Genomic DNA, 24,148 nt, shown 5'->3' with positions numbered 1-24,148 from the left:
TTCTGACCCATGCAGTCGAGAAGAAACCAAATTTATTGAGAGTACTTTCTCGACAGCGTGTTGCAAAGCTTTGCACTGTACAAGTGTACTGAAGCATTCGGGTCAGTGCATTTGCATAAATGTATGGAGCACGAGTATGAAGCACTTTGAGCCCATGATAGCTCAGATACGTGCGTCAAAATGTGTGATAACAGCGAGCTGCGTAACCATGACTCCGTCCGAGTTGCCTATGTGAAGGTAATAATTTTTTTTTATTCAGTAAGTAGAGCCCTGTCCAGTTAAGTAACCATCTTGTATCGCGCTAAGTGTGACGCATAGAAGGCGCATGATGTTTTTCTCTAGATGGAAAACGATGGAAAACCAGCTAGCCCGACAGCTTGTGCTCTTCAAGTTTACCCTTCGCTAAATGGTAGCTTTTTTATGTTATTTACCTACTCATATATAGTGCGAGTGACTGCTTTCTTGTATCTTCTACCCGCAGAGTCCCACAAATCTGACCAGTCCCCAGCCACCGCAGTCGCAGCAGAGCCAGGAAGACGAGGTGGCGGCTGCCAACGGCCACGACGAGTCGGACATCTCGCCCACCAAGGAGGACGAGGTGCCGGCGCCACCCAGCGGCGTGCCCGCCTCGGCGCCCCCGCCGGAGGTTGCCCAGTGTTGATCGGCCGTAGTCGAAGAGGAGTCGACAGCGCGTGTGGGAAATGCTCGTGGCCTCCGAAACTGGGCGCGCTTCTACCTGCCTCACTGTTTCGCGAGAAGACAATTTCTGCTCTTCTTTTCTTTCTGGCATCACTGTTGAACTGCGGTCCTTGTTGCAAACTTTTGAGAAATTTAACTGTGGGCATGCGCGATAAATGAAGCAGTGGCCGAAGAACTCTGAAATGTTCTACAATGTTCAGTAACAGATGGCTGCTAAAAAAATGAAGTAAATGAATTAGAGGACGAGCTGTTTTTTACAAGAACGCTGTGCCGGTTTAGAAGGGTAATGCTATATTGTTTATGAACTGAAAGCCTTGTGTCTAATGGTCCCAGTGAATTGAAGCGTGTCTGTCAAGGCTTTGAGAACCAGAAGCGACTGACCAGAATCAACTAGGCACCAAATTGGGCATTATTACCCAAAATATGGATGGGATGCTCGAACGGATCGCAAATATAGCTTTGGCCAAGCGCACAAAATCGGTTCCATTCCGTGATGATGCGGCGAGCACTGACGTCAGCGCGCCATAATGATGTCGTCCGATATTGTCCGCTGCCTCGGCAGTGAGATACATGAGTAACGAAGAAATGTTTTGACGGATTACAACGTTCCTTCCGGGAACACTGTATTATAGATAACAGCACTGGAAGGAACCACGAAGGAATCATACACGTGGCCAAAATCATTCCCGGATACGAGGGAAACGTGAAGGGCAGCTTACGTTAGATGTTTAGTGAAGACGTCGAGTATCAGTCTCGCGATGGCTAATATCTGTATGTCGTGAGAAAGTAACTGAGCCAGGCGGAAAAAGTAGAAAGTGACCTACACGTGCATGATAAAGGGAGTTCGTTAAGCGCTATCGAAGAAGCTGATTATGCTTGCTCCAATATCCTCGTTTTTGGGCCTTCATGCTTGCAACCACTATTTGAAAGAGCTACTGGAATATTGGTCATGTTTCAACATTCACAATTCTGGCTTCGTACGCATCACACGGTACTTTAAGGATAGAGTTTCCATAACATGTTTTCAAAACCTTTTACCCGAAAGAGCGTAGACCGATGTGCAACAATGAAATGAGTAGAAAACTCTGCCTAGCTTATGTGGGCCGCGAGCATTTCCAAAAAAAAAACAAAAAAAAAGACCACCGGATACAGACAGACAGGCGCCACTCTATTTAACAAAGTATGCGTTCTTTCCATTTCCCGCGAATCGGATATGTGGTACTAATTTATTCGTCTCTCTATATAGGGAAATAACGCACGTCCTGTCCCATGCATGTCACGGACTCCACCATCCCCTCTTGCCTTAACCTTGAACATAGTTTCAGCTTGGTGTTTATATCTTATTCCACGAGAGGCTGTTTCCGGTTCGTCTAAGTCTCCCGCAGGCAGCATCCGCCAGATGCGGCCGTTTGAAGAAGCGGCTAACTGGCTGTAAATTCAAATGCTAGTTATGGTTCAGCTGTTCTGTTTAAAACAGCTTCCTCATAAAAAGGGGCTTCGACAGAGGTGTCGGACCTTCATCTGAACAGCAGAATAATTGCAAACAGCTCTGAAATTTTAATTCGTCATATCCTGCCTTCTGTCAATCATGAAGACAAATGGCCGGCTGTATCCCCTCAACTTTGGTAATTTTCAAGACATACACGTGCGGTATTTCGTATTACCTAACAGAACTAAAATCGCTTGTGGCGTTCGCTGACACGACCGGTTACTTGTTATGGTGCATACAGGTAGACGTGTCGTTGCCTCCCCCCGACGCTTTGCCAACCGACTCCTTTCCTTCAACGTGTGTGTAAACTGTGACGTAGGAAGCCTATACCAAAATACTATAGTCACCAAGACGTGTCCCTTGGGGAAGGCGAAGTCCATCACTGGCGCTGCGAAGAGCTGCGCTCGCGACGGCCACGAAGGCGACTCGGTGTGTCCGCATCTAGCCGACACATATTCCCGTACAATAGCGACAGTTTGTGACGTTATTGCCATATATGTGTATAAATATATAGGACTCGGGACGCAATGATGCAGCACAAGTTGTCTCATTTTCTTCTCTGTTTTCTCGAAGAGCACTACTCTACCGTAACAGCTGTTGTACTGTGACTGCCTTTTGCTATAGCTTATCGGTACTCGCTTACGTGCCCGTTGTTTATCCAGGGTTCAGGAATCGCTGTGAGCCCGCTTTGTTTCCAGCGACCTGTCAGCGTGACAACCCCGACCCCGTAGCATTTCGTCGTCACCTTAGGCGCATCTAAGGGAGAAAGGGAGAGACTTCACCGTCGCAAATGAAGCACGACGGGTGCTTGTTTGTTTACGGTGGTGCGAGGTACTTTTTCGACGAGATCGGCTGCAAATGCAATCGGTCACTCGAAAGCTGGTACACGTTTGCGGAAAGAGTGCCTGTAAGCCTAGCTGACCGCTGTGGCTTGCTCTGTAAAGGACTTGGTAGAGATTTTTGGAGGCTTAGGAGGTTGCGCAAGAGTTGTTAGGAAAGACGTGAAAGCATAGGCCGTTCGTTTTTGGCATTGAACTGTATGGGCTCATCAGTCTCATCGTTTCGCAAGATGAGGTTTTCTAGGTGTGATATAAGAATTTTGGAGCTACTTCCTTTTTTTCTTCACAACAGTGGTTTGTGCAGGGAACATTAGCTGGGCTGCTTAGGTGTAGTTATACTCTTTTATTTTAGAGACTGGTTATTTAAAATACCTTGCAAATCGCAAGGCGTTCTTCTCTTCTTTTTGATAGAAAGCTGTTCTGGTTGTAGCGTGTAACCGCGGAACACTTGCCTACTGACGGCATATCGTCGGTCAGTCAGTCTCCTATGAACGCATGGACGTGTTTCCTGTACACCAAACATGTAGCTTTGAACTGTAACCCTCATGTAAAGAAAATGACACCACACAGTGAATTGTCGTGGGTGGACTTGCACTTTTCGTCTCTCTTCGCGTACGCGAAAAACGCGCAATAATCGCGGATCTTAACATAAGACGGAGGAACTTTTCGGTGTTTTGTCCACTCCTGGCACCAACTCAAGCCATACTGTTTCTGTCACAAGCCTATTTTGTTCCGCCTGAACGGCATTGTCCCCTACACATGACTCACTAATAGGCTATCAGGGAATCAATATCTGATGCCATATGTCACCGAGCCTTGTTCACCAAGAGCTCCGCGGATCTGCTTGTACATATATAAACAGCCGGACACATTTTTCTAGGACATGGAAGCCGATCTGAAGAACGTTTTCTCTTCTTTCTAAATAATATTCCAAGCGACTTAGGTCACAATCCCAAGCGCGCCTGGCCGCTGCGATGCTGCCTAAATTGTCTGTAAGCGTCTCGTAGGTGTAACGTGCGTGGCTTTCCCTACTGAACTGCGCCGTGTTTCTTTGGCGCTTTACTAAGGTGCGAAGCGTTGTCCTTTTATTTGTTTGTGTCAGATGTTTGTGAAATGCTGCGTCGTTGGTGATCTCTTCTGAGCAGAGCTACATGCTGATAAGGTATCGGTGTCTAAGAAACAACAAGCTACATTCCTTTGGTTAATTATTTACAGACGTAGGTCTTGAGGAGCTGTCATGTATAACTATCTCATGCGAACGATCCTGTGATTTTGCGAAGTGAACTTTAATGACAATATCAAAAGCAGAAAATCGAATTCAATCAAGCAAACAGAATTTGGTTTTGAATAATGACCAGTTCTGACCAGTAATGTTTACAATACATCTAACGGGATGGAGTTAATGTTGTGCCTGGTTTGACAAACTGCTGTTTTATTAACTTGTAGCGAAAGTTAGCCTTAGAGAAAGAAAAAGATTCTGACAGAACGTTTTCCACGTATATCTTATAATTTGTAGAACATAAGTGTGGACATATAAAAATAATAAAGCTATGAGAGCAGTATTGAAATTGCTATTTGAGTGGTGGATTTTTTTGCTGCGTCTTCTTGCGCTGTTCATAAAAGGCCGCGGACGTCTATGGCATGGGTTTTCAGGATGTTTGGAGCAGCAGACAAAGTTATATACATTCAAATAAAAGCACACACACACGCACGCACACACAGTATACATAACATAAGAGCCTGCTCTCGGCGGAGTTCATGTGCCATTTTGTACCGAATGTTTTATAACAATTGTACACAGAGCACATAGCATACTTCCCATCCGTTCTATTTCGGGTACGGCAGTGCTCTGGTTAAGAAAGTTATGTTTATTCATGTATAGCTTAATTTATTTGATAGTGAACATATTTGAGGATAATATGAACATTATTACAATTATCGCTTTTCCTAGCAAAGAAAGCAACTAGCTAGACTCTGAAAAACAGCTCGGCTGATATGAGTTTCAGTAGTATAATGTAATTTTTGTAACTTCGCCTTGACATTCATGAAATATTTTTTTGCTGTTTTCATATGACTTCTACAGTTAGGTACAGCTTAGAAAGCAAACTGTTACTTTCATCATCGATCAGGTTATTTTATTTTCCCGGTCTTTCAAATGAGTTACAGGTGCACTGCACTTATTATACAACCAGAAAAAATAAAAAAAAAACATTGCCAACTAAGCCTTTCCTGGCTTTTTTTTTTCTTTACCTGGTGTTTCTTTGCTCTGAAATGTTTTTGTTTGGATTTCATACATGAGTCTATCGTGTCTTTACAGATAACTCAGCTTGTTAATGAGAAGTCTAAAAAACCAAAGAATACCAGACACACCAAAGCATGGATTACAAAGTGAACAAGTATCAGGTCGAAGCTACGTGACATGACCTAAAAGAAACGACATCGTCCCAGTTTCCCACCTTTTCCCTGTAGCATGCCCGTAGCCGTGATAATGAAAGCAGTTATATATGAGAATTTTTTTTATATATGAGTTCTTTGTTTCTTTTCCCACCCAGAATTTGCGTTGCACTCCTTGAATTGCTGGTCAGGATTCCCCATAACGATCAGATTGTTGTTGAATTTGAACTCATGCTATGCATCATTTGCCAAATTGATACACCACCACTCTGCCTGCTTCTAAACAAGAACTGTATTTTGTAGGCCCAATAAACCATAGGAATCAAGCGACCACTATGAAACTGGTGTGAATGCCTTTCACTGTTGACACATGCATAGGTCAGCGGATGAAGCTGAAACTGCAAGAGTGCATGTTTTACATGAATTTTTCAGCTAAGATTGAAAAGAAGCACTTTTGAATAAACGGAATGCATGCTCTGCTGAAGGAAGTTATAATTTTATTTTAGTGCCAGCAAGATCGCGTGGACACTCTACGTAAAACTATGCATGCTGTTATCACTGTTTCACAACAGTATGTGCTTAGTATATTGGTGTTTATATGTGTTACTTTGTAGACAGATCAACCGAAACTGCGCAAATATTCATGAAAGCTTGCATTGCTCTAATGTAGCCCTGAGCTGAAATACTTTTACGACAGGCAAAAATTTGTGCTCTACCTCATCAGGTGGTGCAACGGAATATGCAAATTGCCCTTCCCTTTCTCCACCCACTGAAAGAAAATGCAAAACGCCCCTTTTGTGCTGCCCGGGAATGTGCTCGCGTTCACCTGTCTTACTACCTGCTTTGAACTTTTGCTTTGAACTTGATATGTGTAAGGAATGTATGACCACAAAAGAGAAAAAAAGGCAAACTCACATTAAGTAGCTATTTTTATTGAATGACATTACTTCTGCCTGCATGATAGGTACGTACTACTAGCATTCTTTTAAAAAACAGGAATAGCTAGAGCCACTTTGCCTCCTAAACGGAGACGTCAATTTTATTGGTATCATGCTTTAAACTTTGTTTTAGTTTCAACATGAACATTATCTTGTGCATTTTCTTGCTCCAGTGAAGACTAATTTTGATGTCCTGAAAGGTTACGACGCCACCGTATGTCGCCACGTACAAAAACTAAATAGACTATCTTCTCAAATCAGCAAGTATCAGCTCCACGGACATCACCACAGCATAAGCACCAGGGTTGCAATAACAAAAACGGACACAGCTTACTTCATCTTGAATATGATTGGTGTTCAAGGCACTGTACGCTAGTTTCGAACCAACAATAAACCCCAGTTTTACACAGCCTCAGCAAACGGTTGCCTCTTGCAACTTCCCAAAACTAATGAACACGGTTCCAATTCCCTCTTCCCGTTACCTCAGGCATATCCCAGGGCTCTGTACTAGCTTGCCTATTGTTCTTAATATAAATGACACACCTCCGACACTAACTTTTAATGTTGACTTGTTTTGCCATGACTTCATCCTCTATCGGAAATTGCTTATAATTAAGCACTTATACTTAAACGCTGCTCCAACATTACTTTAACCACGTGCATGCATGGTGTACTGACTTGTCAAGTCAATGTTCCATAACACTGGTAAATGCGAAGTCATGCCTTTTTATCGATAACCTAATCCACACCATATTGCAGGGACTCAGCTGCTAACGCCCCCTCTCTAATCTGCACACTCATGCAAGTATTTAGGCTTCACCTTGTGCCAAGATCTTTCTTGCAGCATACACGTAACAAACGTACGTCGTCACATCCTCTAACCGATCATTGGTATTTTTGAAGAATCATCTACGACATGCACCTCAAAATGTCAAGCTCGTCACGTACAAATCACTTATCAGACCAAAGCTAGAATACACATCTGCTATCTGGAGTTCACACCGAGAACATCTAATCACACACTTCAATCAGCTCAAACTTTTGTCACAAGGTTCAGTCATTCTGCTTATTCATATAACATCAGATCCGTTTACCGTCACTTAAAGACCAATCATGTCTGACACCTCTTGCTTACATCGTTGCGTTGCCTTTTCTTGTCTCATATGCTTTTTTTTTTTAGTTCACTTTGCCAATCAGCCTGCCTCATCTCCCTCGTCTCCAAATGGCATCTCTCACCGCACTGGCCGTTCCCTCCAAGTATCTCGCCAACTGGCCCCCACCGTCACCTTTTCCGCATCCGTTTTTCTTTGCAATGCAACTGAATAGAACGGCATTTCACACAACGTATAGCTGCAATCACCAGCCCATGAATTTTGCGAAACAATTTATGCAATCATAATGTCCCGTGATTTCCAAAACAAAACGATGTTTGCCTTCCCATCATATATGCGATACACACAACGTTGAGTATTTAAGCTAATAAAGTGAAGTGAAAAATGAGGTTTATCACATGCCTTTACCCGAGCGCGCATGAAACGGGCAATGTACCTGAGACACTCACACGAACCCAAAAGCGGCCGTAGATACTTCAGCAAAGCTTCTTAAAGGACTTTGGACGCTGAAATTTGTTGGCAGTTATTTTTTTTGTTTTGTTTTTTTGTTAATAGTGCCTAAGACATTCCTGTATGTGTATCAACAGGTGGCTTTTGCCTACGACCGCTAAGTAATTTTTATATAAGCTTTTTTCCTTGCCACCTTTGGTTTCCTTTTCAGCAGCCGAGTGATAATTTTGACGTTCCAATCAAGTCCAAGTCACATGTGGCATGAAAACATAGCCACGTAATCGCTAACGCTTCATCTTTTGTAATTCCTGTTCTTGAGGCACGGCTGGCTTTAGTGTTCTGGTGGATTAAAACGACGCAGGGAATTTTATATCGCTATTTTATTCATCCCCCACGTGACCTAGAATTGCCTTTGACGTCACAGCCATTGCTCGAATGCTGAAATCGAAACCGAAACTGGTGATAAAAGAAAGTCGATTCTAAATTATTCAGCGGCAGCAGGCGAATCTCATGAGGCGATTCATGTGTGGTAATGTCTTACGCATCTTTACAGAAGTAAAACACGAAATCAAAAATGAAGTGTCTATACCCCTTTAAGCGCCATTGCGGAGCGCCTCGCCTCACCTCAGAGCCCGCCAATACCACCATCTCTTTCCTCGCCATTTTCTTTCCCGAAAGGATGCTGCCATCTCTCGACTTCTGCGCTCACGCTCAATATATATTCTCCAGCGCCACCCATCAGATGCCCAAACTAGAGCGGTCTTTTCACCTGCAACAGCACATATTTTACCATTCCGCTGGGCCTGTCAAGACAACCCACTCCTCTTATCACTTTCCCGAACTTACATCCCAACGAGAACTTCCTGAGAGAGAGAACTTGGCACTATACTTGCTGCGAGGGTCAGCAATTACATATCGCAATGCGCGCCGCGCAGCCGCGTCTTTTGGAGCCTGGATTGTGTGCCATTCACTAAGGAGAAAGTACACCGGTAAAATCTGCAAAGCCTCGACCAATAAAGTATTCAGAAACAGTTTTGTCATGAATCGTTGATGTTTCCTGCACTGTTCCCGCATTCTAGACAAACATCTTTCTGCTCACGCTTGTGTACTGTCTAGTTATAACAGAACCTGAATTTTCCTGACTTGAGCTTTGCCTCTTGAGTTATCATATATCACTTCCTTTCAGACAGCGTTTCCTTTCGGACATCGCTCTTTCGAGGCTCTCCATTAACGTAACACTCCCTCTATTTACAGTGTTTGCATGGGTCATACGAGTGTTTAATTTTCAGCCGGTTAAAGGCAGCTGACGCCAGCCTCTGCATTTGTTTATTTGTATTTCTTTATAAACTTCTCATAATAAGCATAATAGTTTATATTCTACATTCGTCTTTACATATAAATTCTGTGGAAATTTGTATTCGACTATTTTTTAATCCTGATCTTGCATCTTTACGTCACCTCCCTGCTTTTAAACCACGAACTTTGAAATTGCTTTTTATTGCGCCAGGTTTCGAGCCGTCGCATGGTCCCAGCGGAGTCCACGCTTGACTTAGAACAGCCGAGTAGGAGCAGAAGGTGGAGCAGAAGAAGAAGAAGAAAAGAAGAAAAAGATAAAGAAAAAAGAAGAATGAGAAGAAAAAGAAGAAGACTGATAACTTGCGCTTTCGCGTCATACTTCTTAAAGAATGAGCTTAAGTGTCCCCAATAATGTAGCACCTTACACTGATAGGGCGTGATAGAAGAATAATGTAGCAGGCAAAAGAAGCTTCCGCCGTTGCTATCGCAATTCAACCAGGGTTAACCAGAGTTAAACCAAAACTAATTTTTCTCTAACGCCTTCCGCTTATTTACATATTTTAGTTTTTATATTTCTATACAACCGCGCCCCAGAGAGAGCGACTGCTCTTGCATCGAGATCCGAATGAATACTGACACTTTTTAGTTAAACATGTCTCATTGTTTATACACGCTTCCCATAGCGGCTACGTGTGGTGCTATGGTTAAATTTCTTTTTGTAGCTTCACCATCTTTGGCGTCCTCATCTCGTTTTACAATGTAGGCTGCTACCCCTTCCTTCCTGTTTAACATATTCCGTTTTTAACACAACAGCGTTAAAAACACAGTTCTCAAAAAAATCCTGTTCATGCACGGTCGGCGTTTTAGGATCGAACAAACACGGGCTTGGCACTGGCAAGTTCGATTTACTAGTAAGTAACATGGACAGGCCCTGATTCATCTCAGGGTTGTTTGATGTCACACGACAACCTGACGTGGCTCATTTGGGAGAAGTAGCCAGCTCTTGCTTCTCGTATCAGGAGAGGAAAATCGGATCATCGAGTACCCTTGCATTCCGATTTTGACATGCTACTCCTTGGCTGCTACCGCATGCACGCTCGTATATCTTGGTTAAACAGAGCATTATATCTATGTCGGGTTGTATTTAAGACAAGATGGCAGCTTCCAACTCTATGCTAATGAGTATGTGGTGAGATAACACAGCTAAAAATTAAGCGTGTAGTGATTAAACGAGCATCAAATTGCATCTACGCGAGCTTCTTCTCCTCGTTGTTGCATTTCTGCAACATAAATTTGAAATACGGGCTACCTTGTGCTCTCATCTGTGCCGCTTCACCTGAACTACTGCAAAAACAGGCATGATGGAAGCTTCACGAGCTCTCATGAAGTAACACCGGTAAGGTTTTGCCATTTTATAAGCGTTTCTGAACTGGATAATGTGCATTCAGATTATTCAAGCTTTGTTACGTATCATTTTAAATGTGTAGAAGCCAGAAAGCTTTCTTACATTGGAGCAGTTCGTTTCAGGCGCTTTAAAGTTTGTACGTTGTATGTATTAAACAATGTGCACTTTGAATGTCTTTCTTGTCAGAGCAAGCGAAAATCCCAAAACCTTCAATGGCCAGGCGTTTCCTTCAGAAGGCGAAGACGATGACCTTTCTAGAATGAATGAATGAATGAAAAACTTTATTTAGACAAAGGAAATTCTTCCGGCGTGGTTTGGGCCCTGAGGCCAGGGCCCCAGTGGCCTTTGCCGTCTTGCGCGCTCTGTCGATGTTTGAGCTGGTCATCATGTGTCGAGCAGAACAGCGCAGCCTCCCACTGCTCCGGTGTTTGTGTGATGTTTATTGTCGTACCTGTGTTTTTTCACACGCCCATGTAACATGGTAGAGTGTAGGAGGTTCCTCGCATAGTGGGCATTTGTTCTCATATGCTGTGGAATATATCACACACACACACACACACACACACACACACACACACACACACACACACACACACACACACACACACACACACACACACACACACACACACACACACACACACACACAGTCACAGAGCCCAGCACCAGCGCGCCGCTCGTGCCAACCACCGCTTCGTCGTCGTCGGCACCAAACACGGCTGTCGCGCGGCGTTAGGCACGTGGCAATATTTTACTGAGTAGACCCAGGTTGGGGTATGTGTTAGTATGTAGCTGTCTCCAGGCAACCGATTGCTATCTATTAAGGTCTTCGTGGGGAGGTGGGTAGATCCTCCTTAAGGATCTTTGATGCTCAAGGATGGCTCCATAGCGCCAAGTGACAGCATCCAGTTCCCCGTCGTTGTGCGTCCCTCGGATGGCGCATGCTAGGGCATTGGCGTCGGCACGTTGGTAACCTTTGACAGTCTCATGGATTGCTGTCCACATTATGAAGCATCTCGAAAAGGTGATTTTTCTAGCCTTGAGTATGCGGATGGCCACGGTGGATATGCGTAAGCTGCTATACCTTCTGCGTGCTTCCTCTTCATCATCATCATCAGCATCATCAGCATCTTCAGCCTGACTACACCCACTGCAGGGCGAAAGCTTCTCCCATATTCCTCCAATTAACCCGGTCCTGTGCGAGCTGCACCCACTTGACTCCTGCGAACTTCTTAACCTCATCCTCTCACCTAATTTTCTACCGCCCCCTGCTAAGCTTTCCTTCCCTTGGAATCCAGTTTGTTGCCCTAATCGACCATCGGTTATCCTTTCTTCGTGCTACATGTCCTGCCCATGCCCATTTCTTCTTCTTGATATTTATAAGAATGTCATTGACTTGAGTTATTTTTCTGACCCACTCTGCACGGTTCCTATCTCTTAACGTTATCCCTACCATTCTTCTTTCCATTGCCCTCTGCATTGTCCTCAACTTAAGTAGAACCCTCTTTGTTAGGGTCCACGTTTCAGCCCCATAGGTAAGTACAGGTAAGATGCTATTGTTGTGTGCTTTCCTCTTGAACGATACCGGTAAGTTGCTAGTCATAATCTGGGAGTGTTTGCCAAATGCGCTCTATCCCAGTCTTATTCTCCTTGTTATTTCCCTTTCATGGTCCGGATCTGCGGTTACTGCCTGTACTAAATAGATATATTTGCCTACTACTTCCAGTGCTTCGTTACCTAGCATAAACTGCTGTTCCTTCCCTAGGCTATAGAACATTACCTTAGTCTTCTGTATATTGATTTTCAAGCCTACCTTTTTACTTTTCCAGTCTAGGTCATCAATAATTCGTTGCAATTCATTCCCTTAGTTACGTAGCAAGGCAATGTTATCAGCAAACCGCAGATTACAGCGGTATTTTTCATTTAGTCTTATCCCTAACTGCTCCAATTCCAAGTCTCTGAATACTTCTTCTAAACAAGATGTGAATAGTATTGTGGAGATCGTGTCTCCTTGCCTAACACCTTTCTTTATAGGAATTTTGCTACTTCCTTTATGCAGAACTATATGGTTGCTGTGCACCCTCTATATATATCTTCCAGCACTTTCACGTACGGTTCGTCTACACCCTGATTTCACAATGCCTGCATCACTGCTGAGGTTTCTACTAAGTCAAATTCTTTTTCATAATCAATGATTGCTATATTGCCATGAACAGTTTAAATGTATTTGTTCCTGTTCGACAGCCGCTGGCATGCGGCCTTATTTATGTTATTCTGGCGCGCTTATCAATTCTGTATCTCGTGTTTGTTCATGCTCGTTGTCGCCATACGACGCTTTATTATTTTCTTTGTCGCGAACGATGCGCCGAGATCTGTCTCAAAGATTCCGATCACTCGCGTATGTTTCTACAATGTTCCAGGTTGTGCTACTAGCAGTTTGCGACGTTATCCAGATTGCTCTGAGCAGCCTTTAAATTGAGCATTGACGAGTGCGACGGACATTCTTTGTTCTACGTACGACGAGCACGTTTGCTGCTATCGCCGCCGCCGCGTTGCTTAGTTCTTTTGCGAGCGCAAGTCAGCCCAATAAAAAGTTTCTTCAGTGCAATCATCGACTCTTCAATTGTGGCATCGACCTTGTCACCACCACGTGACATCTGGTGGAGGTGCTGCCCTTCATCCTTCAAGCGAAGACCCCAGCCTTGTTCCTGTCGCCCTGGGGGACCAGCCAACAGGTCACCGAGCCAGCCGCCGTCTTCAAGGGCTACAACCCGAACACGGTCTGCTGTTGATGCCCCGTTAGACATCGGAAGGCATCAACTTTAAAAATGGTCCAGTCAACAGCACCAGGTGTCTTGGTGCCGCCCCGGGAGCCCCCCATCTTCCAAGGACTTCCCACTGAAGATGCGGAGGACTGGATGGACCTCTTCGATCGTGTGTCAGAATTCAACGGCTGGAACGACGAAGCGAAGGTAAGGCAAGTCTATTTTGCTCTTCAAGGATCTGCCCGTATATGGTTCGAAAATCGCGAGGCAGCTTTGAAAGATTGGGAGATCTTCAAGAAAGAGTTTCTGACTGCCTTTGCAAGTGTCGTTCGGAAGGAAAGAGCCAAGGTCATCCTTCAATCAAGACTTCAACTCCCAAACGAGCCCGTCCGGGTCTACTAGAGGAGATGAAGCGCCTCTTTCGCCGCGCCGACCCTAACACGACCGAAGGTGATAGAGTGAAATTCTTAATGCGAGGCGGTAAAGAGTCGCTTTTTGCAGGACTTGTCCGGAACCCACCGAAAACTGTGGACGAATTTGAAAGGGAAGCATCGACCATCGAGAAGACGTTGGATACCCGGATCCGCCACTACGAGCGACCACTTCAACCGGGCTACTGAAGCCACTACCACAGCGCATCTGCAGGCAGAGAAAGCTTTCGCGACCTCATCCGTGAGATCGTCCGAGAGGAACTTCGTCGCTTACTGCCACCATTCCAACAACCCCAGGTTGCGACGCTCGCGGACATCGTCTGTGACGAAGTCCAGCAGGCGCTGGTCGTTCCTCAAGCGACGGCTGCAACAGTTCCAGCTCAAGAGGCAACAACGATCAACTACGCTGCTGCATTACGTCGCCCTGCGCCCCGACGTGATGACTTTCCAAGCCCTCGCCGCTACCGTCCTGTTCCTGAAAGCCGCCCCTTGGCCCCCGCCCGCCAAGCCTACCAACGACCTCCAAGTACCAGGAAGTGCGACGCCTGGAGGACTGCGAACAACAGGCCATTATGCTTCCGCTGTGGTGAGGCCGGCCACACTCTACGCCACTGCCCGTACCGAAGAATCGGCCTCCGCGGATTTGCAGTCGACGCCCCACGACCCCGCCCCGGTGAACGCCCTCAGGAAATCTAGAACTACCTACGTAGGGCTGTGTTGGCGCCACAAACCCGTCGATTCAGGTCGCCATCGCCGTACTGGGCCCGCTTTTCGTCGCCAGGCCGCAGTTACGATGACAGTGTGCGTTGAAGGTCCCCAAGCCCTCGCAGTGGAAATTAAAGGCAGCAACCTTTGGAGGTGAGGTAGCTATACGGCGAACTAACGAATATCCTCCACCGCCGACGACGAATAACGACGCCGCCGCTATGACGCCCACATTACTTGTGAAGATGTCCTCGACACGCCCAGACTTCAAGGTGACACCGCCGCTACGCCCGACGTCAACATCCAAGACGACACGACCAAACTTCAAGCTACCACTGCCGTCCAGCGAAGTGACGACGGCGTGCCCCGGCCGCGACCCCAGCACGAGACGAAGCAGAGATCGAACACCGAAGCCAACGCGCAATACTAGAACGCGAACAAGCGACCTTGAGATTGCTGTCGACGGACGGACGGATGGTTACCCGCCTAGTGGACACCGGTGCCGACTACTCTGTCATCAGTGGAGCTTTCTCCGCCCAGCTCAAGAAAGTGACGATCACTTGGGACGGCCCGGTAATCCGCACTGCTAGTGGTAACCTTATTACGCCATCGGGGCGATGCACCGCAATGGTTACAGTAAATGGACGTACCTACCTTACCAGCTTCGTTGTCCTACAGCACTGTTCCCGCGATGTTATTATTGGCATGGATTTTCTGAACGAACATCGAGCGATCATCGACTTCCGATCCAAACTAATCAAGCTCTCGACCGACAAAGCCATACCTACTACAAAAACTTCGGCGCATCACGTCGCTCTCAACGTCCTCGACGGAGAATTGACCGTACCGACCCGATCAAGCGTCATCGTCCCTGTGGTTACAACAGAAGTCGAAATCACGGAAGGGGTTGTCGAAGGAAACACTCAGTTGTTACTGGACAGAGGACTTCATATCGCAAGAGGCATCGTCTGTTTCCGTCATGAACAAGCTGATGTCCTCGTCACAAACTTCACCGACGAATACCGGCACCTGAACAAGGGCACGAGAATTGCATTCCTTGACGAGCTAGCGGACACCCGAGAAGTCTTCGCCCTCCCCGGCCAACTTGAAGACGATGCACCCAAACGAGCCAAGCAGCCCACTTTCGACATTAACCCAGCGCTCCCCCGAGGCCAACAAGACCATTCGCACTCTTCTTGAAAACTACAGCGAGTGCTTTTCTTCAGCGTCGAAGGTGCGGCAAACTCCGTTGGCAAAGCATCGCATCATCATGGACGAAAACACTCGACCGCTACGTCAAAGCCCCCACCGTGTATCGCCACGAGAACGCCAGACCATACGCGATCAAGTTGAGGAAATGCTGCGTGATGACGTGATACAGCCATCCAACAGCCTCTGGGCGGCACCTGTCGTTTTGGTGAAGAAGAAAGACTGCACACTTCGTTTCTGCGTCGATTACCGCCGCTTGAATAGCATAACTAAGAAGGATGTCTACCCACTTCCCCGCATCGACGACACACTGGACCGGCTGTGCAATGCAAGGTACTTCTCATCGATCGAACTGAAGAGCGGATATTGGCAAATTGAGGTCGACGAAAAAGATCGCGAGAAGGCCGCATTCATCACACCCGACGGCCTTTTCGAGTTCAAGGTGATGTCATTTGGGCTCTGCTCCGCACCAGCAACATTTCAACGACTAATGAACAATGTGCTGGCGGGCTTGAAGTGGCAGATTTGCCTGGTATACTTGGATGCTGTCGTTGTCTTTTCGCCAAACTTTGAAGACCACCTGAAACGGCTGCAGACAGTGTTGGAAGCCATCAAATCATCGGGACTAACGTTAAAACCAGAGAAGTGCCACTTCGCCTACTAGGAACTGCGGTTCCTAGGTTACATCGTTAGCAGGGATGGTGTTCAGCCAGATTAGGAGAAAACAGCTGCAATCACACAATTTCTACCGCCTGCTGATAAGGAAGCCGTGCGCAGGTTCCTTGGGCTATGCGCTTAACATCGACGATTTGTCAGAAATTTTTTGCGCATCGCCGAACCGTTGACGCAGCTTACAAAGGCTGACGTATTTTTTAAATGGGAAGCGCCGCATGGAGCAGCCTTCGACGAACTTGAGCGCTACCTGCAATCCCCTCCTGTCCTTGGCCACTTTGATGAAAGCGCCGAGACCGAAATTCACACCGACGCAAGCACTTTGGGCCTGAGCCGTTCTCGCCCAGAAGAGTACCGGACTGGAGAAAGTAATTGCCTACACTAGCAGGTCCCTCACCAAAGCCGAAGTAAATTACTCGACCACCGAGAAGGAGTGCCTCGCGATCATCTGGGTCATTTCTAAGTTCCGTCCATACCTATACGGTCGACCTATCCAGGTGGTAAGAGTCTACCACGCGCTCTGCTGGCTGGCTAATTTGAAAGACCCCTCCGGCCGCCTTGCCCGATGGAGCCTAAGACTTCAAGAATTTGACGTTACAGTAGTCTATAAGTCGAGCCGCAAGCATTTAGACGCAGACTGCTTATCCCGCGCTCCCGTCGACGTTCTTCCGAAGGACGATGACGACGATGCCTTTCTGGGACCAGTAAGCGCCAGCAGCTTTGCACAACAGCGATCAGATCCTCAGCTAAAAGACCTAGTAGATTACTTGTAAGGCAAGACCGCTTCTCCTCCTGCTGTGTTTAGGCGTCAGTTGTCGTCGTTCGCCTTAATCAATGACGTCATCGTAAAGAAGAACTTCGCTCCCAACAAGACAGCGCAGCTTCTTGTCGTGCCTGAAAACCTCAGACAGGAAATTCTTCATGCGTTGCACGACGAGCCAACAGCAAGGCACCTCGGTTTTACGCACACGTTGCATTGAATCCAGGAGAAGTACTTCTGGCCGCGACTGCCTGCCGATGTTGCCCATTACGTAAAAACGTGCTCTGAGTGCCAGTGACGCAAGACGCCGCCGATCAGGCCAGCTGGGCTACTGAACCCGATACCACCCCCAACCCTGCCCTTTCAAAAAATTGTGATGGATCTTCTCGGCCCGCCCCGCCGGGGTGGTGCAGTGGTAAGACGCCCGACTACTGTCCGGAGTTCCCGGGTTCGAACCCAACCACGGCGGCTGCGTTTCGATGGAGCGAAACGAAGTGGCGTCCGTGTGCTGTGCGATGTCAGCGCACGTTAAAGATCCCCAGGCGGTCGAAATTTCTCCGTAGCCCTCCACTACGGCTCCTCTTTCTCTCTTTACACTTTCACTTCCACCTTCATCCCTTCCCTTACGCTCGGCGGCTGCGTTTTGATGGAGGCGAAACGAAGAGGCGTCGTGTGCTGTGCGATGTCAGCGCACGTTAAAGATCCCCAGGTGGTCGAAATTACTCCGTAGCCCTCCACTACGGCTCCTCTTTCTCTCTTTCCACTTTCACTCCCATCTTCCTCCCTTCCCTTACGGCGCGGTTGCGGTGTCCACAAAAAAACAAGTGAGACAGTTACCGCGCCTTTCCCTTCCTATAAATAAATCAGTTTTTCCTTACGGCGCGGTTCAGGTGTCCACATAGCAAGTGTGACAGATACTGCGCCTTTCCCTTCCTGTGAACCAATTATTATTATTATTATTATTATTATTATTATTATTATTATTATTATTATTATTATTCTCGGCCCCTTTCCATCTTCATCTGCGGGTGACATGTGGATCATTGTGGCCACCGATTACCTTACCCGATACGCCGAAGCAAAAGCCCTGCCCAATGGTACTGCGGCAGAAATCGCAAAGTTTTTTGTCGAACAAATTCTCTTGCGAACGGCGCCCCAGAAGCCCTCATCCCGGACAGGGGAACGGCATTTACGGCAGAGCTGACGCAAGCCATACTAGAATACAGTCATACAAGTCATCGACGAACTACTGCGTACCATCCTCAGACAAATGGGCTTACGGAGCGTCTCAACAAAACTATTACGGATATGATTGCAATGTACGTCGACGCCGAGCACAAGACATGGGACGCCATTCTACCCTACGTCATCTTCGCTTATAATACCGCCGTCCAGGAGACAACCAGGTCGCCCCCGTTCAGCCTTGTGTACGGCAGGGAGCCCACGACGACACTTGACGCAATGCTGCCATACATAAGCGATGAGGATAACCTGGACGTCGCCGCCTACCTCCAACGTGCAGAGGAAGCCCGAAGACTCGCCAATATGCGCATTAAAGATCAGCAACGAACCGACGCCCGACGTTACAACTTACGACGACGCGATGCTGAGTACAAGCCAGGAGATCAAGTCTGGGTTTGGATGCCGATTCGCCGCCGCGGACCGAGCGAAAAGCTTTTACGCCGATGCCTCGGCCCCTACAAGGTGCTTCGCCGACTAGGACAATTGAACTACGAGGTCAGTCCCAACGGCGCGGCAGCCTCACAGCGGCGCCGAGTACATCCAGAAATTGTGCATGTTGTACGCCTTAAGCCATATTATGCACGCTAAAGGCTATTCATGTTTGCTTTGCAATGTTTATGCTAATTTATATCTGTTTATTTTGAAGCATCGAGGCGATGTTTTTAAGGGGGGGACTAATGCCGCGAGCAGTTTAAATCTTTATTTGTTCCTGTTCGACAGCCGCTGGCATGCGGCCTTATCATTGTTATTCTGGCGTGCTTATCAATTCTGTATCTCGAGTTTGTTCATGCTCGTTGTCGCTATACGACGCGTTATCATTTTCTTTGTCGCGAACAATGCGCCGAGATCTGTCTCGAAAATTCCGATCACTCGCGTAGGTTTCTACAATGTTCCAGGTTGTGCTACTAGCAGTTTGCGACATTATCTAGATTGCTCTGAGCAGCCTTTAAATTGAGTGTTGACAAGTGCGACGGACATTCTTTGTTCTACGATCGTCGAGCACGTTTGTTGCTATCGGCGCCGCCGAGTTGCTTAGTTCCTTTGCGGGCGCAAGTCAACCCAATAAAGAGTTTCTTCAGTGCAATCACCGACTCATCATTTCTGTCATCGACCTTGTCACCACCACGTGACGATATATAAGGGCTGGTTACATTCCGAGCATTTTTCTGTCACCTGGTTCATGGTATGAATATGATCGATAGTAGCGTACCGTTTCCGAAAGCCTGCTTGATCCTTTGCTTGATTGCAGTCTAAAGTTGCCCTGATTCTATTAGCAATTACTTTGGTAAATACCTTATACGTAACAGACAGTAAGCTAATTGGTCTGTAATTTTTCAAATCCTTAGCGTCCCCTTTCTTATCAAATAAGATAATGTTTGTGTTCTTCCATGGTTCTGGTATCATCGATGACACCAAACTTTGTATGCTTCTTACGAGTCCGTAATTATTTGTTTGGTAGCCTCCTTACCCTGGTGGGTGATAGCGAGAGCGATTGCAGCTTCCTCAGCCTCGAGAATGTTGTTGCACTTGATCGAGACGCAGTTGATTTCCCTAAGCTATACCTAAGCTGCTGATCAACAACGCTGGCTACCGCTGCGTATTCTTCTTTGTATGTGGTCGCATCGACGTAAAGTATGTTTTTTCCCACCTGCGAGGCTTCTTTCGTGTGCCTCTGATCGTGTCTCTCTTCTGGCCTTGTGTATTTTCAGATGCATGTTTTTCGGAATCGGGTTGACTTAATGATCTCTCTTATCTCCTTCGGTATGCTCCCCGTGCTATTTATTTCTGTGCAAGCATCTCTCATTCCCAGTATATTCAGCGTGTTCCTTCCCGTTTTCGTCTGTATGAGTCTTATTTTCTGTTCGAGAAGGTGGGTCGCGATGTGCTCTTGCACTGTGTTGTTTATGCCCAGTTTAGAGAATTGTTCCGCCAAGGTGTTGACCGGTAGTCCAAGAGCGCAATTTTCTTTTCTTGTTCGAGCGTAATTTTGTAGGGGACATCATATACAATGCGACTTACAACGAGGGCCTGTACCAGCCTACATATGTGTCGTCCTCGCACATGCCTCGTCCTCTGTTGGATATTCTTGCGATCATTCGCGTGATCTACGCTGTTGTATTTATTAGTTGCCTGATTGTTTGATCTACACGGCAGTTGCTTTGTATCCGCATGCCTAGCATTTTGGTTTGCGACTCTTCCGGGATCTTCTTCCCTCCTATGTAGACGTCTATAGGCTCGTAGCGAACGTCGTTCCCGCGCCGACTCGGGCGCCCCTCACGGCGGCGAGCGCACACTCGGAAGGATACGATCGGCCCGCTGGCGTTCGGAAAGCCTTTTAGGGCTCTTTCGCGCGTAGCTGTTGCCTTTTCGGAACAATGCCGAAATGCAACACGAACTGCTGCGTCGTGGGCTGCAACAGCACGTACACCAACTCACCAGGAACGAAGTTTTATAGGTTTCCGAGCCGACCGTATGAAATAGAACTGCGTTACCGCTGGATCACGCTCGTCCGACGGCAGAAGTAAGCTGTTTTATGTTCCGGCAATATTCCAAGTGCGTTAACGATGAATGTGTTGCTTTTACAGCAATGACGGCTGCAACTGGAGACCTGCAGTGCATAGCAGGATATGCAGCAAACATTTCGTCGGTGGTGTGAAATCTAATGAAGAAGGCCACCCTGCTTACCACCCGTCGATATTTCCCGCTGCATATAAAGCGACGATTGGGCCTCTGTCAAGCGACCGCTATACGAGGATGAGCATATATTTTTTGAATTTGCCCTCAGCTTGAGGTGAGGGGAACATTCAAGTTCTCAATGTCGGGTGTATGTGTTAACAGTGTCTGCTCCTCTCTGCAGACAGTCTTGTTTTTATCCTAAGGATCCCCTGGTCACCAAATGATGATGACCTTGAATGTAAATTCATTTACTCGTGTATGTGTTTTTTTAAGAACCTAAGCTCATGTCACGTTTGGCGATTCTATAGGTCTGTTGGCGGCTCCTAATTCCAAACTCATGGTGCTGAACAAAGCGGGGACGGGGAGCGGCATTTTGGTTCAAAATTGTGGTCTCATGGCGGTCATTCGAGGTTTGGGCCGGTGTTAAGGTTCGTTGGGTTAATGAACACAAATTTGCTACTCGAGTCGAGCTTTAATATGTGTGAGACAGTCGTACCGAGGACTTCTGATCACTGTAATCGTAACATGGGTGTAATTTCAGGAGGCCGTGGCGATAAACTGTTGATTGGCTTTGAGGAAAAAAATAACCAATTCATCTGCCACATTTCTGGGTAGACACCTACACCGCACCGCAAGGGAGTGGAGGGAGGTGGGAGTCAAAGAAGAAAGAAATAGTTGCCCTTGTGGAGGGCCGCGAATAATTTCGACCACCTGACAATTTTTCAATTTTTAACGTGCACTTAAAAGTACAGCACACCGACGCCTATCCGATTTCCGCCATTTCATTCCATAAACCCTTCCGATAAAGGTCATTTGAAAGTCAATACACGCTTAGAAATAATTATTCGTACAAGGATATGAAAGACGCCGTGTCTGTCACTACTTCTGCGGGCACCTGAATAAAGAATAATAAATGGTTGACAGGAAAGGAATGGCGCAGTATGTGTGCACATTCTGTGGACACCTGACCTCACTGTAAGGGAGGAAGGTGGGAGTCAAAGTGGCAGGAGAGAAATAGCCGCAGTGGGGAGGGCTACGGAGTAATTTCGATCACCTGGGGATCTTTAACGTGCGCTGGCATCGCACAGCACACGGACGCCTCTCTGTTTCCATCAGAACGCAGCCGCTGGACACCTGAACCGCCGTAATGTTAATAATAGTTGTTTCACAGGAAGAGAAATGTGCAGTATCTGTGACACTTGCTTTGTGAACACATGAGTCGGGTCGTAAGAGAAGGGAGCAAGGTGGAAGTGAAAGTAGATAGAGAGAAAGAGGTGCCACAGTGGAGGGCTTCACAGTAATTTCGACCACCTGGAGAGCTTTAACGTGCGCTGAATACTAGTAGTAGTTGTGGCTGCAGGCAGTAGGAAACGAAAATGAACGGGCCTACCACTGATTGATTGATTGATTTATAGGAAGGAAAAGTCGCGGTAACTGTCTCACTTCTTTTCTGTGGACACCTCAACCACGCCGAAGGGGAAGGGAGCAAGGTGGGAGTGAAAGTGGAAAGAGGAGCCGTAGTGGAGGGCTACGGAGTAATTTCGACCACCTGGGGATCTTTAACGTGCGCTGACATCGCACAGCACACGGACGCCTCTTCGTTTCGCCTCCATCCAAACGCAGCCGTCGAGGTCGGGTTCAAACCCGGGTACTCCAGCAGTGTAGTCGGGCTAGACCCTAAAAGCGACATCCTAGCCTCGTGGAGAGGACAATTCTAGGCAACTCCATTGCCGAGGAATATGCACCCCGATTTTCACCAACCAAGACGAAAAGCACGAGCGGAAGCTATAAAAAGGCACTGTGGCGGGCGCGAGGGCATGTTCTATGTCGATGCTGCGGGTCCTGAACGAGGAATGTTGGTCGTTGCGGTAGTGCACCAAAATCACAGTGAATGAACTAATATTGTTCAGCCAAGACACAGTGGCTGCGGAAGAAGTGGCGATTGCCCTAGCTGAAACACATACTACCTCAGAATAAATTTTTACCGAATCACAGCATATCGCAATTACCTCAGGGGCAGGATTGCACCGCTAGCAGCTAAAATCCTGCAAGATATTTACACCCGTATCTACCAACCCACGCATAAACACTTATTATGGGTACCAGGTCACCAGGGCATCCCAAGGAACAAGAGCGCACACGCCTCAGCCCAAGCATTCCTCCCTCGGGGACCCAATATGGATCTTGTGGAGCCTGCTACCCCATTGCTAACCTACACTCAAATACTTCAGCCACGGCCGCTCAATGGAGGCGCACTTGGTGCGGCCCGTCGCGTCGCGCCTCAATGGCTGGGGAAGCGCGTATTGGGAGAAGTTACAGTTTCCGCCGTCATTCTCTGCGGGGGCGCCACCACTCCAGGACAGGGCGCCGCCGGCACGGACGAGCAGACGACGCGGAAGGAGGGCGCTGGCTGGGTTGGCGCGTGTTATTGTTTTGACTACTCAGCATAACAGCGCCCTAAGCGTATGCAGCACCATGTCAGGCAACTGCTGTGTGCCGCTGTGCACCACGAAAGCAAGAAAAGATCGGTTACCATGAGTTCCCGTGCGATTCACAACGTCGAGCAGCATGGCTGAAAAACATATCTCGGGAGCGCTAGGATGGAAAAGGAAGCCGGTGGGAGCCGAGTGACAAGTCACTAGTATACTCACTGCACTTCACAGATGACGATTACAGGAAGAACATAAAACGGAAGATCCTGCTTCCTTCAGCTGTCCCCTCCGTGTTCCCGAACTGCCCACATTACAAGTTACTCACGTGGGCTCATGCATTGAACCAAACAACCTTGAAAAAATTAATGTGCGCAGGTCAATAACTTTATTTTCCCCACTTGTTATAGCTACACTTCATTTCCTCCTGGACAACCCCCCGTGTCATCCTGAAGCATGTGTGTTTCAAGATAGCTGCGCCATGATCACTTTTATGACGATGATATCAAATATGGTGTGCCTTGCTCAACATCGCATAAGTGAAGCCATGGAGACACCAAGAGGAGCCGCTCTATTTGTCATATGACGAGTGACTCTCTTGGTTAGAGTTGGACTTTGCCATATTGAAGACATTCAG

The 24,148-nt window shown here is 47.1% G+C and overlaps 1 protein-coding gene across 1 annotated transcript in view; it reads left to right on the top strand.

Moving 5' to 3' along the window:
* Positions 1-5,756, top strand: part of LOC146186757 (uncharacterized) — an 85,028-nt gene extending 79,272 nt beyond the window's left edge. Inside the window, exon 8 of the mRNA XM_084607389.1 lies at positions 482-5,756. Coding sequence (XP_084463515.1) covers positions 482-661 — 180 coding nt within the window. The 3' untranslated portion in view covers positions 662-5,756. The remainder of the gene's footprint in view (positions 1-481) is intronic.
* Positions 5,757-24,148: the final 18,392 nt, after the last annotated feature.

Source organism: Amblyomma maculatum, chromosome 6, assembly GCF_055883805.1.
Source record: "Amblyomma maculatum isolate TAMU_Amacu chromosome 6, ASM5588380v1, whole genome shotgun sequence".
NCBI lineage: Eukaryota > Metazoa > Arthropoda > Arachnida > Ixodida > Ixodidae > Amblyomma > Amblyomma maculatum.
This window is presented reverse-complemented; position numbering and strand designations above follow the sequence as displayed.